The 18,023-nt window shown below is 38.7% G+C and overlaps 1 protein-coding gene across 1 annotated transcript in view; it reads left to right on the top strand.

The window, feature by feature from the left end:
* The window catches only part of LOC306875244 (protein unc-13 homolog A-like), a gene marked incomplete at both ends in the record, with an annotated part of 47,394 nt that overhangs the window by 10,910 nt on the left and 18,461 nt on the right, over window positions 1–18,023 (top strand). Inside the window, 23 exons of the mRNA XM_079425728.1 lie at window positions 182–305; window positions 768–838; window positions 1,038–1,092; window positions 1,580–1,609; window positions 1,783–1,981; window positions 3,020–3,139; window positions 4,719–5,468; window positions 5,568–5,661; window positions 6,467–6,513; window positions 6,699–6,777; window positions 12,952–13,026; window positions 13,121–13,340; window positions 14,521–14,748; window positions 14,827–14,968; window positions 15,054–15,223; window positions 15,362–15,477; window positions 15,621–15,784; window positions 15,870–16,023; window positions 16,119–16,187; window positions 16,447–16,536; window positions 17,181–17,315; window positions 17,717–17,850; window positions 17,935–18,020. Coding sequence (XP_079281854.1) covers window positions 182–305; window positions 768–838; window positions 1,038–1,092; window positions 1,580–1,609; window positions 1,783–1,981; window positions 3,020–3,139; window positions 4,719–5,468; window positions 5,568–5,661; window positions 6,467–6,513; window positions 6,699–6,777; window positions 12,952–13,026; window positions 13,121–13,340; window positions 14,521–14,748; window positions 14,827–14,968; window positions 15,054–15,223; window positions 15,362–15,477; window positions 15,621–15,784; window positions 15,870–16,023; window positions 16,119–16,187; window positions 16,447–16,536; window positions 17,181–17,315; window positions 17,717–17,850; window positions 17,935–18,020 — 3,352 coding nt within the window. The remainder of the gene's footprint in view (window positions 1–181; window positions 306–767; window positions 839–1,037; window positions 1,093–1,579; window positions 1,610–1,782; window positions 1,982–3,019; window positions 3,140–4,718; window positions 5,469–5,567; window positions 5,662–6,466; window positions 6,514–6,698; window positions 6,778–12,951; window positions 13,027–13,120; window positions 13,341–14,520; window positions 14,749–14,826; window positions 14,969–15,053; window positions 15,224–15,361; window positions 15,478–15,620; window positions 15,785–15,869; window positions 16,024–16,118; window positions 16,188–16,446; window positions 16,537–17,180; window positions 17,316–17,716; window positions 17,851–17,934; window positions 18,021–18,023) is intronic.

Genomic DNA, 18,023 nt, shown 5'->3' with positions numbered 1-18,023 from the left:
TGATATTGACACTGGTGACGAATTATGAACTTCCTATGGTATCAAAAATGTTTATCATAAAGACCTTATTTAAAGCAAAATTAACTATATTGTAACTATATTTGTATCACTGCCGTATTACTCCCACCCCTACAGACAACATGTCTCTGATCGCAGTGCTTTATTTTCTCTTGCATTGTAGGAAGGTCCAGGACAATGGCTGACTTTAGACTCCCAGGTCATTATGGCTGAGAATGAGATCTGTGGCACCAAAGATCCCACGTTCCATCGAGTGCTTTTGGATACACGATTTGAACTCCCATTAGGTATCCTTGCTGTTTTTTGCATTCTCCAATACTGCGTTTGGTTCACACTTGTCATACACTATATTGGTGTTTGGTGACGAGTTTTTGGCTCAAGGTCTGCATATAAAGTCACACCAGAGGAGTTCAGCTGGGATCAGGACTTGGCTTTCTGCAGACCAGTCAAGTTCTTCCACACTGACTGAATCAATCATGTCTTTTGGAACAGTGCCTTATACACCGAGGCACTGTCATGTTATAATAGAAAACGGTCCTGTCCAAACTGTTGCTATAAAATTAGAAGCACGCAATTCCTTAGAATATCATTATATGCGTAAACATTAAACATTGTACTTATGGAGATTACTAAAGTAGTCAAACCTGTTCATTAGAAGGGGGTGACCCAATACTTTTGGCAATATAGTGTTATAGTTTTAATGGTTTTAATATAGTTTTAATGCTAACCCATAGTTTTCATACTTCCAGATATACCGGAGGAGGAAGCTCGATACTGGGCCAAGAAATTGGAGCAGCTCAATGCCATGAGGGACCAAGATGTGAGTCTCCTCATTCAACTCCAGTCTTGTTGTGTTTACAGTCCTCCCCAGAGCCCAAGGGCAGAACATGCGTTCATTTGAGTCTGTCAGAGAAACAGACCTAAACAGTATTTTTTTTCTTTTCCTTCTGAACTACTGATCTGTTAAAATAAAGACTATCACCTGTTCAAACAGTAATTTTTGTTTGCTCATTTTGCAGTACACATACCAGGAGGCGCACGAGAGACCACTTCCAATGCCATCAACTCAGTGCTGTGAGCTTTCAAGCGCTACTCACACTCACACTCACTCTATAAATTACAAGGCCCCTTGGTAGGTTGATGTGTGCAGAACCTCATTAGAGGTCCAATCACCCCATCAGCAGGTCTAATATGAGACTGCTTTATCTCTGAGCACTAGATGGGTGGCTTTGCATCATGGTGCATAGATTTCCTGGACAGTATTCAGCAATATCTCGAGCATGGGTGGGTTAAGGAGGAGCGGGAAGCTTTGGCTTGCCAACAGGCTATTTCTTTTTATTGCTTTACATCAGAGCTATTAACCATTAGCACTTAGTGTGCCTGGGCAAGGTCTCTATCCTGCACTCGAGACATCCAAATTTACGTCTGTGTCACACCTGGTAGTTTTACCACCTAGATTTATAACAAGCTGCATGTTCATGGTCACACAGAGGCATGTGTCTCAAAAAGATATATTTTTTGGCCTACTTCTAAATTTTGTGTTGACTCATTGTTCCCATAGGTAACTGGAGTCTATGGGGGGACCAGCAAAGTAAGTAAACCTTGTTTTAATGAGTTTAAAAAGAAATGCATGAAAACTTTAATTGATTCTTCCCTAAGTGTGATGGGTATGGTTTTGGTCCTGGAACATTAATATTTAAAAAAAAAAAAGATATTACTGTTAATCCACACAATTTACATTTAAATTCTGCACTTGCTTCTCAGATGACGATCCAGACAGTGCTGTGGACGATCGAGACAGTGATTACCGCAGCGAAACCAGCAACAGCATCCCGCCTCCATTCTACACCACTTCTCAGCCCAACGCATCCATGCACCAATACCCCCTCCGTGACACGCACCATGGCTCCCGCTACAACGACATGCATGTCGACTACGACTATGATAACCAGAGACCCATTAGGTAAATTTTCCCAATTCCTGGTTGCATAGTATTTACTAATTCTAGTCATTTTAGCATCTATAATTTAGTAAAAGCATTCACTGTGTTTGTGCGACTTTCCTCTGTTCTTATTCCTATGCATTGGTGACTGTATACAAGCCTTGGATGAGCGGTCATTGTATACACTTCATGTGTTTGGTGCCACTCTGTGATATGAATGCAACATTTCCCCTCAATTGCTCGTTTTGGCCCAATTCACTTCAAAACGAGCTTTTATTTCCTGTACATTGTCTTACAAAAGTGGTATTCCCGACATTCTTGCATTGCATGCTGGAGACTTTGTGCTCTGAGACTCTTGCCTTGTCCCAAATGGCACCTGAAGCTCCTTCTCCAAGTCATTTTACCACACACCCTGTTGAAAAAAACTGGTTAGGCATGTTTTTTTAACATTGCAGTTTGTCATGAGCTGGTTTAAGCTGGTCCTGAGCCGGAGCTGGTTGCTTAGGACCAGTTTAGGACCAGCACATGACCAGCTAATAACCAACTAAGGACCAGTTTAGGACCAGCACATGACCAGCTAATAACCAACTAAGGACCAGCTTAAGCAAGCTCAAACCAGCTGCAATGCTTCAAAACACACCTAACCAGCATTTGCTGTTTTTTTCAACAAGGCAAACTGTTGGGTAATTGTCCCTTAAGATATCTTTACCAAAAGGAGGCATAGCTTCCTCAAAGCAGCCACCCTACAGTCTTGTGGACTTAACAGATGCGTGCAAGTGAAGGCCTCGAGACTGCAAATCGACATCAAGTGCGCCATTTGGGACAGGGCTCTGTTATAGCCTCTTGAATCCTATATGACGTCTTACTAATGGATAGATCCTGATCCCAAAGTAATGCTTTTGAAACGAGTCTCTTAGCAGCTGGTTAATCATTGCCTTAAGTTGGGTAATTTTTCGTCCAATGTGACGTGATGAGGTGAGATGAAAAAACAAATAAGAAAAAAGACATTACTCATGCTCCTCCTCTTCCTGCCTCCCCCATCCCCTTCCCTCCCACCAGACGCTATGATAGTTTAGACTCCGCCACCAACGGCCGCAGCGATCTCGATTCGGCTTCTGGCTCGAGCAGGCGCACCAGCCGCCAGTACTCCTTAGACAGTAGGCACTCGCTCTCTGATAGGTGGGTCTCCATAGCTCCTACACCTCCACCCTCTTCCACCTCCTCCTCCTGCTCTTCTTCCTGCTCCAGCCTGTGATTCCGTCCCGCTGTGATGATGTCGTGGAATTGGACTTGTCTGGTCCTGTGGTCCTCGCTATGCTTGCCATGCATGCGCACCAATCCTTCTTTTACATACATAGTCTATTGGTATATATACTCTATCTATACCTCTTTGTATATGTATCTATGTCCTCTATCGTGACTGCTGTGTACCTGTTAATGACCTGTCACGTGTTATTAGGTAACCAACCCGTACGTCTCAGAAGCTTTTTCTTGTGTCTTCTGTACCGTGTAATCGGAATTTGGTGCAGTTGCCGATGGGGGTCCACTGGGTTGGTCACACAGTCTGTTTTTTGTGAAGTCTGTTATTTGCCTGCTATATGCCTGACAGAGTTAGAGAATAACGTTGTAATTTGAAAGCTTAGTGTGCGCTAATTACATAGCCTTTAGACACACTAGGCTGTGTGTGGGCAGCAGGTGGGACCATGTCGATGGCTGTGACAGAGACCAGGGGATGTTCACATCACTGATTTACCTTTTCAGCATCTCATGGACAAAACCTTTCCCAAAGCCAAAATGTGTTGTGTGGAAGACAGGAAATAAAGCTGTGTGTGTCTTGAGAATTTATGGGTTTGTGCGCGAGGAAGTGAGAAAAGGTGACAAGGAAATATGACTAACTGGCGGAAAGGCTTGACTGAAGCGTGATTGTATGTGTACTTGTGTGTGTGTGTCCTGTGGCTCTCGTATTTCCTCCAGTCTGAAGCCCAGGCGCTTTTTGGCTCACAGCCTATTACACACCCCATCTCTTTCGCTTCTGATTCTTCATGCATTACTAAACCTTACGTCCCATAATCGATAATGTGTGAGTGTGCGTATGTGTGTGGGTGGCAGCGTGTCTTTTCTTACTCATTCCATTCTCTCAATCTCTCTACACCTAATTGGCTCATTCATCAGCAAAGATAAATAGCCTTCCATTGTTTAAAGTGTCACAGGAAAATGCTGCATCCCCTTTTCTGTCAGCTCAGTGTTTCTCTATTTTTTCAATGTGTTGTCCTTTCTTAAGTCCACCTGGATGAATCTGTCCACTGACAACTCTTCCCATTGCCATCTTAGCGTTTTTTGTGAAACAGCTCTTTTTGAGTCTGTATGTTAATGTGAGTTTTTTCCTTTGACTCCCTCAAATGAACCTCAGGATTCTGTCTTGTTTTCTCTCACCACCTTACCTGCACGCATACATACAGAATACAGAAACTATTAAACCAACCCTAAATTTGTTTGCTTGTCTTAGCTGGTTTAACCTGGTCTACTGGCCTGACTTCTGAGAGACCAGTTAAGACCAGAAAACCATCTTTGGCAGGTTTAAGCTGTTGTTTTCAGCAGGGAGAGACTTCTATCAGCTGACAAGGATCATTTTCCTTTGTGGTTGGTCGTTTCTGCTTTCTTTGCCTCAGCTTTTACAGCCCACAAACCTGTATATCAGCAGTCGCTCATCTTGTTTCTTCCATGACTTAATATAACTAACAACTCTTTACTCCCACAGCCCCACCGGCAGTAGTCGCTATGCTTCCTCGGGTGAGCTGAGCCGTGGTAGCTCCCAACTCAGTGAGGAGTTTGGCCCAGAGGATGGTGAGAGCTTTCGAGGTTCCGGAGAGTTCTACGATGAGAATGACTCCTACCATTCCTGCCATTCCTCCGTTAGCTATGGTAAAGACTCACCTGGTTGGGATCCAGATGAGCCGCAGGGCGTCTACAGTGATGATGGGGAGTATAACAAAGATGGAGGTGAAGAAGGTGCACTCTATGATGAAGAGGATGTTGAGATCTATGAGCAGGAGGAAAGGGAGTATCCCTATGAGGAGGAAGAGGAAGGAATGGTGTATGAAGAGGATGAAGAACTTTACCCACTGGATGGTACTCTTAGTGAAGAGCAGGAGCCACCTTACACCCCTACCCCAACCAGCACTGCCCCAACTTTGGCTCCTGAGGCCCCAAGCAGCCGTCCACCACTGGAGAAACAGGCTTCCATGCACCAGCAACAACCACCACAATCCCAACCACCATTCCAGACCATGGAGCCTAAGCGAGAGTCACCACCCCCACAGCAGCAACTTGATGTCTTTGCCAAGGTACCTCGTAACTTGACCCCACCGCGAGTCTCAGAGTTGGAGCCTGAGAAGGTCCCGACACCTGCAGGCAAGCTGGCAGCCCCTTCTGAGGAACCTTTGCCTACCCCTGATGCCGAGGTCCCACCTAAAGCAGAACAAGAAAAGAAAGAGGCTCCTCCAGAGAGGTAAGCTTCATGTGCTGAGTCCTTGGATAAGGTTTAGTGTTTCATGACATTTTGCTAAATGCAAGTTAAATCTAACATTTTCTTTCCATCTTTTCCCAGCACACCAAAGCTGGAGCCACCTGTGGACCCTGCAATAAGGGCCAAAGCCAACTGGCTACGATTCTTCAACAGGATTCGCCTTCAACTTCAGGAGGTACGTGAGGTCTTGTGAAGCCTGACATTGATACTATTTTTTTTATTTTTTTTTTATCAGCTTTTTCCAAGTACATAGTAATTCAGTAACCAATCAAAGTTTGCCAGCTTGCTTATGCCCAGTACAGTTGGTTCTATTGGCCAACATTGGGTTGTCAGTTTTTGGTTAGTCCTGCCCTGCGTTGTTGTCCTTTTTCTTGCCTGTCTTGTCCATTTCATGTTACTTTTTTGTCACTTGCTTTTAAGTTTTACATTTTACTGTTACATATGTTTACAAAACAAGTCTTTGTTTTGAGATTTCATGCCTTGCCCCTCTGTGTTCCACCCCATTTGGTTTTGCTTTTTTGTGTTTTTTTCTTTCAGTTTTTTGTCATTGCCATAGCGATTGTCATGCTCTTCACTGCTTTACTGAAGCTGGACAAGCAGTCTGAAAGGTGGGTGTGGCTATGTGTGGGTCCAAAGTAAACACATTTTCCTGACCGATGACTGCGGCGTGCTTCCTCTGAGATACTCATGGAGTTGTTATGACAGAATAATGATGATGGAGATAAAGATGTCCTGCAAATCCAGTCTAATTATGAGAGAGTCCTACAACTGACGTCAATGAGATCAACAGGCTCTTTCTGGGTCCTATCAAAATAGACAAAATAGATGGTCTTTTTTATTTATTAGAAATTATATCATTGAAATTTCATTGTGAGGTCTGCATGAATATGGAAGAGATGTATAATATGGTTTAGTGGATGGATCAAAGAGAGATATAGAGCTCTGTCACTGACCCTGCTGTCATTCCCTGTTGTCCGCAGGCTCGAGGCGAGACTCCAGGACTTGCGTCGCTCTTTTTGCAAGCAGGGTTAGTGTCACCAAAGGACTACAGCTCATTTTCAGAACAGCTATGTGTCTGAGCAATTCAAACTTCATGCTTTAGATGATATACAATTTATGTAAACATTTAAACATCAGACAGTGCCTGAAGCTTTTTGAATCACTATGAAGAATACACTCTTCATATATAAAATCTACCCATTTGATCCGCAGGCCTGGAGGTGCTCTTTACAGCATAGACAGCATGCCTGACTTGCGCAAGAGGAAAGCCATCCCTCTCGTCCGAGATCTGGTGAGTCACACAACCCCGCTTCAGTACGTCAAACTTTCAACTAAAGCATTGCTGGATCCAACATCACCTTTCCAACTCTTCAAAAGCACCGTTCATACACATCAGCGTGGTTATTTTGGGCTGCAGTCTGTCAAGGGTCTGTAGTTCACAGAAGTCTCTGTGGCTTATCTGTTTGAATCACAGCTAAAGGATTAGACGTTATTAGAGCATTACTCAGCTCCATTCACGCTGTAGACTGATGAATCTCCAGCTTCACGACTGCCTCAATATCTCCTTTACCGTCCCATTAATTTTGGCCTGTGTATTTTTTCCTGATCTGACATCATTGCCTGCTAACCTTGTTTTGTGCTTGTAACCTACTTTGGGAGCTTGTTGAACTTTTCCACTGATACTTAAAAAAAGGTTAGGCAAATAAAATCAAACATCATTGGTTCTCACATAAATAGAGACAATATGAAATCTAAATTGATCCAACTAATACAAGTTTCTGGTCTTACCATGCCTAATACATCAGTGCATGTTCAAAAACAAGCAAGTTATAATGTAATAACCACATTTAAATGTAGCTAGTAATTCAATCTGGTTACAGCCAACAAAATGTATTCATGTAGTACTAAATTGATTGCATTGCAATTAAATAAAATTTTAAGAAAATGCTCAATGCTTGTGTTGCATTAGTGCAGGGGTGGGGAACGTTGATCCTGGAGGGCCACTCTCCTGCAGAGTTTAGCTCCAACCCTGAAAAACAATGGGGAAAAAATACCTAATTGCATCCTGAAGACCTTGATTAGCTGGTTCAGGTGTGTTTGATTAAGGTTGGAGCTAAACTCTGCAGGGACTCCGGCCCTCCAGGATCAACATTCCCCACCCCTGCTTTAGTGCATCATGTTTATTAACTACATTGAACAAGCTGCAGAATCCATTTTTGAGTTTAGTTGTTAACAACGCTTTCTGAAAAACTTCTCATTAGATTGACAGGAGAGTTAGTTGTGTATTGATTAAACAAAGTAACAAGGGCCAAAAAAATAATTCATTAGCTGACAGCTGTCGTGTAGGTCTGGCTGTACTTATTCAGTCAAGAACGCTCCTGGCAGCCTTCACTGGAGATCTGTCAGAGCAGGCAATGGCACCAGGCTTGCTTTGATGCTACGGACTGGAAGATGAGGGAGAAATTACCATACTGCACTAAACAGCTCCACAGTTTGTCGGTTTTAATCCAGCTTACCGTCACCGATATTGACTCTAAGAGTCAGAAGCCAAAGTGCTGAATTGAGCAGAATTAAAATGCGTGTCAAAAACAATTCAGTTTTCAATTAGAGACAAAGTACCTCCTCCCTCTCTTTCTTTTTTCTCTCTGCTCTCTCTGTGTTTCAGTCTTCCACATGCATTCTTGTTGTACAAGCACTTTTCGTGGCCTCTTTACATAAATACTTTGTCCATGTGATTGAGTCAGTAGATTTATAAAAATATTTTTTTTTCCTTTTTTTATTTTTAACTTAATCAACCCTGATTGAGTTGACCCTTGTGAAAAAGACGTGCACTTAAGTATACTTTTATAAAGTTTACTTATTGCAGAAATAATATACTGTAAATGTTATTTTCAACGCTGAAATACATTGTAATTGTAATTAAAATGATATTAAATGCAATAAGTTGAACTTTTAAACCACTTAAGTTTTTAAACCACTTAAGTGGTACTTTTTTAGTACATCTTTATATGAACTTTCATAATTGTTTCCAGTGTCTTTAAAATATGGTTAAAGTGTACTACTAATATACTAACAAGCAATTAATGGTAACTAAAATATACTTTAATGTCAGTTAACAATAAGCATGAATTAAATGTAATATTTTCGACCACCTAGATGCATGTTATTTGTAATTGATTGCAAATATATTACAGTTTAAAATTACATTAAATTCAATTAGTTGAATTTTTGAGTGATATTTTTGAACCACTTAAGTAGGACTTTAGTATATTTTATATGTACTTTGAAATATGGTAAATATGTACTCAATACGCAATTAATGTGAACTAAAATATATTTAAATGTCATTTCAATGTACTTCAATGTTATATACCTCTGGCAATGAAGTTGAAATTTATTATAGGCTATTTAAAATTTTATTTAAAAAAAATCTTAATTACCTAGTTACAATCAACACAAAATGAAAACCCACTACATTTATTGACAAAATAATCTCTAAAACAAACACAAAAATGCTTTTTGCTTATGCACATGAAAAACCCAACACTATACACACAGCTGCAACACTTTAACTCACTTATTAGAAAGAGTCTGGAGAACAATGCAAAATCACTTGCATACAAAAAAAGCACCTAATCTCGCCATCATAGAAAACATCATTCTGTATGAATGTATAAGCCCATTTCCTCATTGGGGACCTAAAAATGTCTACAAGGTCAAAATGTGCTGGTATTACTATCCTTGTGGAGTCATTTGGTCTCCATAACGTATAGGATTACTAACACACAAACACACACACTTAATACAAAAAAAAAAGAAAATTATCATTCGTATAGACCTTACTGTAAAACATTACCAATCTGTATTAATGGTACCCTCAGTTTCACAGACAAGGCTTAAGGCCAGCCCCAGACTAAAATGTAATTCTGAGCTGTTTCAAAGAAACTTGCACTGACTGATCTTTAAAAATATCAGTGCCTTTGTTTTGTCTCAAGATGCACACCGGTAATTTTTTTTCTAAGGCATGTTCATGAAAATGACTTAAATGTCCTAACTGAACTATGGCCTAATCTTGGCTTAGTCTAAGCCCTGTCTGTGAAACCAGGCCATAAATTCTCCAGCCTTTACTAGCATCAACATTAAACAGGACCGAAAGTTTTCTTCTAAAAGTCTTACTCCAGCATTAGTGAATGCGAGTTTGACTAAATAAATAAAGTTCCAAATGAACTTGCTGGGAAGTGGTGTTTGTCAGTGTCCCAGAAGCTCTTCATCGGCAGTAAACTTCAAATGTCATGAAGCTGCACACCATCTCTCCACAGTCTCGGTGAATGGAAATGTTCCAAAGAGGCAGGAAGTCAGAAAAAAATTCCTTGAGGAAAAAAAGAAGAACAATTGTTATAAAACATATCCAGTCATTATAAATGGTTAATTTGAGTGAAAGCAATAGACACAGTTGCAGTCCAAAGTTTATATACACTTTGCAGTATCTGCAAAATGTTAATAATTTAAGCAGTAAGAGGGCAGAGGGGTAGAATCATTAAAAAATTGCAATTTCTGCTCTGATGAAGCAGTTTATTCTGCAAGGTGTATGCAAACTTTTGATCACATCTGCATCACCTAAGAGGTGAATTACCTCAATCATCAGGGCAACATCGTAGTAGAAAGCTGGGAGATGTTTCTTCAGATTTCCGGACCACACCATCTTCACTGACACTGGGCTTTAAATATATATAAAACATAACTTTATCAATTACCCAAATATAGATAAATATCCCAAAATTTATGAAAATGAAGAAAGGTACCTTAAAATGTTCCCCCCTCATCTTGCCTTGCAAGCTTCTCTCGCACATCTTCATGAAAAATGTTCCTGTATTTACCACGACTGACACAGCAAAGCTGCTGTCCTCTTCCTTTGGTTTGTTACCTGTAAAATATAAGATGATTAGAGGGGGATCTGTTAATGCACAGGTGGGAATATATTACTTGCAAATGGAAAAGATTCAAAGCATTTAAAATCCACAGGGATAGTGACTTAATATAGCACTTTTAGCTCGTCACTTCTAACATCACGTGTTTCCACACTGTATCTCCAGTAACAAATCTGCACTGATCCTGCAAAATGAATAACTCCAGATAAGTACAAAATATTACATATTACAAACACAACCAGTAATGGAACATCTCGCTCTTCAAATGCAAAAAAAACACACACACAACAACATTATTTCTAGAGGTGTCTGATATATTGAATATTACTGGTGGTTATAATATCGATTATATACATTAAATATTACAAGATCGGATCTTTGAATTTTGTTTAGTGAAGTTACATTGAATTTTAAATTGTTTAGTTAAAAATACAATATTGTATTTTTAGCAGCCAAATTTCTTGGTCCACACACGCGATAACATTCCGATATCAGAATGCATTCATAGATAAATTATAGGACACGATTAATTCCCCTCCTGAGTCCATACAGCAAGAACTGCCGGGTGTGAAGGGCAGGAATGGCAAGACTAAATTAAGAGTAAATAAAGCTTATATCAAGATAAAGTCTCATCTGTAATCATCCAAACTGTTCTCGTTTGATCAGCGAAGCTCCCTCGCGCGTCGCGATTACATGGCGCTCAGCGCATTTTTCAAACTCGACTGAAGTAGCGCGCTATCATGACGTAGTATTTTTGGCACATGCGCATTAAACAAAAGAGATACTTAGTGCGTGGTTACATGTTATTTCAGGCTTTTCGTTTTTGTTCAAGTTGTCCTAATTCATTGTGTAGTCAGACCAAAGACTATTGTTAGACTCATTCATGACTCATTCACCTAACTAAAAGTCAGTCATTTTTTTTACAGTGCAGTACGTGTTACGAGTGTATGCTATGAAAGCACACGACGAAGGAAGGAGTTCAAAACGTAGTCTTTTAATAATAATCCACAGTAGAAACCAGGAGCATATGGTAACATAACACATGTAAACTGCAACAATAGCGGACAAGGGAACAGGGGAGAACACAGGCTTTAAATGTAGAACACAATCAAGGAGGAACAGAAACAGGTGTGGAGCTAATTAACTAATAACCATGGGAAAAACTAAGGATGACGTAGATCTAAGGGGACTAAAACAGAACGTGACACGTGTAGCCTAGTCTAATCAAAATCAAATGTATTTGAATGCAAATTAGTTTTTAGATCTGTTAAATTTTTTCTTGCAATTAATGCAATTAAATGTGTTTAAGTGAGAACAACATAATGATTTTGAAAGTATTCTGTACACAGATGTAAAGTACAGTACTATTACATAAAAATAAAGTACTCTCATAAATGACACTTTATCAAATGTTATGTCGAAAATTAAACTTCATAGAGTTCATAGCGCAAGAGCAAGGTGATGAAAATTTCAACAATACGTTTTATTGGAGTACTGTATAAGAAAGTGTATTTAAGTTTAGGAGAAAAATACATTTCAAGTGCATTAATGCACATGGTATATATTATGGACTAAATTCATTTAAAATACATTAACAAATGGAGTTTTGAGGAACACACTAAAGTTGAAATTAAAATCAATTATTTTACATTTGCTTTAATATATTGATATAATTATATAAAATGCATTTTAAGTAATACTTAATTAGACATTATTATAAAGTGCATTTTTAAAAAACGCACTTACGTATGTTAAAACCTATTGTCATTAAAGTGTACTCTCTTTAAGTATATATTGATATAATTATATAAAATGCATTTTAAGTAATACTTAATTAGACATTATTATAAAGTGCATTTTTAAAAAACGCACTTACGTATGTTAAAACCTATTGTCATTAAAGTGTACTCTCTTTAAGTACACTTAAGTGGCCTTTAATTTAGATTATTATTATATTATCTGCAAGTGCACTTTTTAAAAAGTATACTTTTATAATAGAAGTACACAAAAAGTACACTTTTACTGTAATTAAGCACACTTCATTTTCACAAGGGTATGTATGAATTAAAAACTTGTCATGTTATCTTTGGCAAACTTCTAAAATGTTTTTATTTTATTTCTTTTTTCCAATGCCTCAACTCATGCAGGCAATGGTAAGTATTCACAATTTCACTTTTCCAGCACTCCTGGGTAAAATGCTTAAATTCTAACCACAAACATTTTCTGCTAGTTATCACTGCACACTTTAGAAGGAATTTCTTTATGAAAACTATGGCATTTTATCACAAAGTTTAACTATTTTTTATTATTTATATTTTATTTAAATTATATATCTTTTTTAATTTTGTTGTATTATATTTAAAAGAATTCTATCAATCTATTGTCAAAAGTTGGACAAATAAAAATATTGTTTAGAAGTATTCAGTTCTTATGTATTCAGTTTCTTATTAGAATGTAATAAAAATGAATTTACTCAACAAATACATACATTTTGCTTCTGATTTTATTTTGAGAACTACATTTGTTTTCTCTTATAGTCTCTTGTCCAGAACTCTCGTAAAGCAGGCATCACCTCTGCTATGGCCTCCAGCACACTTAACAATGAAGAACTGGTATGTCAGCAAGCACCGTTTTCTTCCTGGACATTACTATTTTGCAGTTCAGAACAGTTTTCCATTTACCTATTGATTTATTATGACCATGTAGAAGAGTCACGTCTATAAGAAGACCCTGCAGGCTTTGATCTACCCCATTTCCTGTACTACACCACACAACTTTGAGGTGTGGACGGCCACCACCCCCACCTACTGCTATGAGTGCGAGGGGCTTCTGTGGGGCATCGCTCGACAGGGCATGCGCTGCACCGAGTGTGGCGTCAAGTGTCACGAGAAGTGTCAAGATTTGCTTAATGCCGATTGTCTACAGAGTAAGATGCTTTTATTGAGTTTCTTTCTTCACTCTCAAATGTTGTCTTCAATACAGAAATACACTACCATTCAAAAGTTTGGGAAAAGTTTCAGTAATCATTCTAATATGCTTATTTATGATCAATATTGGAAACAGTTTGTGCTGATTAATATTTTTTTAATACTAGTTTTTACTACCTAATATTGTTTTTGTTAATAAATCGGAATGGTAAAATCCGAGTAATGATGCTACACATTCAGATTTGCATCACATGAATAAATTATGTTTTACAGTATATTAAAACAGAAACCCGTTATTTTAAATTGTAATAATATTTCACAATATTACAGTTTTTTCTGTATTTTTGATCAAATAAATGCATCATTGATGAGCAGAAGAAATATCTTTAAAAACATTAAAAATCTTATTTATCCCACAATTTGTAAATTGTAGTGTATATCTATTTATTTATATAGAAATATATTACTATATTATTTTTGCGATATTTAAATATTCGTCAAAAAAAATTCAAAAGAAAAAAATTATGATTTTTAGTCTCTTATGCTCACCAAGGCTGCATTTTATTTGAACAAAAATACAGTAAAAACAGTATTATTGTGAAATATTGTTACACTTATTACTAGAACGCTTTTTATTTTAAAATGTATTTAATTTCTGTGATGACAGCTGAATTTTCAGCAGCCATTCCAGCAGCTCTTGAAATAGAGATCTTTTGTAACATTATAAATGTGTCACTGTCAATTTTGATCAATTTAATACATTCTTGCTGAATAAATGTTCATTTCTTTTGATTTTTTTTTGTTATTTATTTTTCTGCCCTAAATGTTTGGTATTGTATCACAGCAGTTTTCGCAAAATTCAGCTTTGCCATCATAGGAATAAATTGAATGAATGAATGATGCATTTATATAGCGCTTTATTGTGTATTGCTGTACACCCAAAGCGCTTTACAATCATGTGGGGGGGGGGGGGGGTTCTCCTAAAAATTAGCTTGTAAAATATATGAACATAGAGAACTGTTATTTGAAATTGATCGAATAAATGCAGCCGTGGTGAGAATAAGAGACTTCTTTCAAAAAACATTGAAAAACCACATCCATTCCAAACTTTCGGCTGTAAGTGTAAATATAAGTATTGAAAATATAAGTATTGAAATAAACTTTATCCATCTTTCACAGGGGCGGCGGAGAAGAGCTCTAAACATGGAGCTGAGGATCGCACACAGAACATCATCATGGTGTTGAAAGACCGCATGAAGATCCGTGAACGCAACAAGCCTGAGATATTTGAATTGATTCAGGATGTGTTTGGACTCATCAAGGCAACCCACGTGGCGCAGATGAAGCAGATCAAGCAAAGCGTCCTGGACGGGACGTCCAAGTGGTCAGCCAAGATCAGCATCACCGGTAATGACCCACTTTGTCTAGTACAAGTTTATGTCATATCAGTTATATTCATTTAACCCTGTTTTTTTCTACCATCAGTATTATGTGCCCAGGGCCTGCAGGCTAAGGACAAAACCGGCTCCAGTGATCCTTATGTTACGGTGCAAGTAGGCAAGACCAAAAAACGAACCAAGACCATCTACGGCAACCTCAACCCTGTATGGGATGAGAGCTTCAATTTGTAAGTGGCTTCAAATCTCATTTAATATGTGTCAAACATTTTGTTGAGGATCAGTGCTCATGGTGATACAAAAACATCTCAACAGTGAGTGTCACAACTCTTCCGATCGGATCAAAGTGCGCGTTTGGGACGAGGATGACGATATTAAGTCCAGAGTAAAGCAGAAGTTCAAACGAGAGTCTGACGATTTCCTCGGTCAGACTATCATTGAGGTTCGAACTCTGAGCGGAGAAATGGACGTCTGGTACAACCTGGGTGAGTAGCTTAGATGGATGCTTAGATAGGTGTCGTATTCCTATAGGTAGATGGGGATCAGCTGAGAGTCAGCTAATGTGAGCTTGACTAACGTGACCTGCCAGAACTAACGCTATGCTTGATTTTGCTTCCTTTCAGACAAGCGCACAGACAAGTCTGCTGTATCTGGAGCCATTCGTATGCACATCAGTGTGGAGATCAAAGGAGAAGAAACCGTAGCTCCGTACCACGTCCAGTACACTTGCTTGCACGAGGTCAGTCTGATGCCGTCATGATCATATTTGTCATTCTCAATTTCCTCCTACCATTATTTATTAGCAAGCTTAATTACATAGTCCCTGCTAGAGTATATCAAATTAGTCCTTAGCGAATTGATCCTCTTTCCATCTCTCCATAGAACCTTTTCCATTATCTAACGGACATCCAGAACAACGGGGTGGTGAAGATACCAGATGCCAAGGGTGATGATGCATGGAAGGTTTACTTTGAAGAGACGCCCCAAGAAATCGTCGACGAGTTTGCCATGCGTTACGGAGTGGAGTCCATTTATCAAGCCATGACGTATGATTCTCCCCCTAAGTGTTGCCATAGACGTTTTAGCTGTTTGCTTACATACTTGGATATTTTTGTTCCTTCTTGTTTCTAGACACTTCGCCTGTTTGTCATCAAAGTACATGTGTCCTGGAGTGCCTGCGGTCATGAGCACCCTACTGGCCAACATCAACGCTTACTACGCTCACACAACCCAGGCCACCAACAATGTGTCTGCTTCTGACCGTTTCGCTGCCTCCAACTTTGGGGTGAGTGCTTCATCCAACCATCCTGAAAAGGAAGATTTCAGCATTGAAGTGTTTGTACTAATAATTTGGGGTGGTTTTGTGTTTGTTCTTTGTAGAAAGAGCGATTTGTCAAGCTTCTGGACCAGCTTCACAACTCTCTGAGGATTGACCTCTCTATGTACAGGGTATTGTGACTTTTTTGGGTTTCCTTGAGTAGTCACACTCAAGTCACATTCTTGTTTCTGTATGAAGGATCTTTCTTAAGTAAAGGTAAATGTTAGTGTGGTGTTCACCTGCAGGTGGGGTCATTGAATCAGACAAATGAGATTGATTTGTTTGATGTGACTACATATACAAACTTAAAGTTGTATTGAAAAGTCTGAAATATCTGAGGAAGAAACGAGCATTGATGACAGAGACACACCCTTTCTTGTGTGTGTTTAGAATAATTTCCCAGCTAGCAGTCCTGAGAGACTGCAGGACCTCAAGTCTACTGTGGACCTACTAACCAGTATCACATTCTTCAGGATGAAGGTTAGTTGTGAATCCCTGATGCTGTTGACTCGGATAAACTTGGTAAATTTTGCCTTTTGGGGGGTTTTGGGGTGCAAATCAAAAATATTGTCCAACTTTTTTTTTTCTTTTCAATTTTCTTTTGTATGGTGTTCTTTTTTTCAATTTTCATGCAATTTTCTGTTTTGTGTGACTGTTCTTTTTATAATTTTCTTTTTCATACAACTTTTTCTATACAATTTTTGAACTATTATCTTTGTCATACATATTATCTTTCTCTTTTTTAGTTTCTTTTCTGTGCAATTTGCTTTTTTGCAATTTTTGGAATATTTTCTTATTTCATACCATTTTCTGACAATTTTCTTTGCTATATGGTTTTCTTTTTATTATTTTTCTACAGTTGTCATTTTAATACAATTTTCTTTTTTAATGCGATTTTCATATGCTTTTTTTTTTATTATTATTATTTTTTTCATATAATTCTCATGCAATTTTATTATACATGGTGTTGTTCTACAATTTCTATACAGTATTTGTTTTTCTTATGATTTCTGAATGACTCTTCCTATTTTTCAGACCACCTCATTTTTCATACAGTTTTCTATGCAATTGTTTATATTGATTTGAATTATCCATCTGAATGGACCATTACATTTTTTCTCCAGGTCCAAGAGCTCCAGAGTCCTCCTCGTGCCAGCCAGGTAGTGAAGGACTGTGTGAAGGCTTGCCTCAACTCTACCTACGAATACATTTTCAACAACTGCCACGAGCTGTATAGTCGAGAATACCAAACAGACCCGGTGAGTTGACACTTCCTGGCCCAGCGACCCTGATCAGCCCCAAAGCTCTTCGCCCCGGGAGCATCCAAGTCATTTTATTAGAGCAGTTCATCTTGCTGCTTTTGTTTATGCTGCTTTGAAGATTTTGCGGGCTTCTCTCATAATTATCAAACACTCTTCCTGTTGAATTAAACATCTAACCCTGGGCTACTTACTATATTTTGCTGCGAAGCTTTGCTGGTTTGTTATATATCGTGTTCCCCTGGAGTGGTTGGCATAATTTTTGTTTGTTTGTTTGCTGGCTGAAATAAGTCCTTCCTGCTGTGTGCCTTAGTGGGGTAATTTCTTCCAGAGGTTGGCAGATTATGAAAAGCCATAACATGCTTCAAGCTACTATTTCAAAATGAATTCCTTTTGTGCAGAACAAAAAAGGAGAGGTACCTCCAGAGGAACAAGGTCCCAGTATCAAGAATCTAGACTTCTGGTCTAAGCTAATCACCCTCATTGTCTCAATTATTGAAGAGGACAAGAACTCCTACACCCCCTGCCTTAACCAGTGAGTCTGGCACCATTTTATTGCACAAAATGTACCTTCATAAACCTGTTTGGGTCTTAATATTATGTATTCTGGTCCACACAGGTTTCCGCAGGAGCTCAATGTTGGAAAGATCAGCGCAGAGGTTATGTGGAACCTGTTTGCCCAAGATATGAAGTACGCAATGGAAGGTG

Source organism: Barbus barbus, assembly GCF_936440315.1.
Source record: "Barbus barbus genome assembly, chromosome: 9".
Taxonomy (NCBI): Eukaryota; Metazoa; Chordata; class Actinopteri; order Cypriniformes; family Cyprinidae; genus Barbus; species Barbus barbus.
The sequence above is the reverse complement of the archived record's forward strand: the minus strand, read 5'-3'. Positions and strand labels throughout refer to the sequence as shown.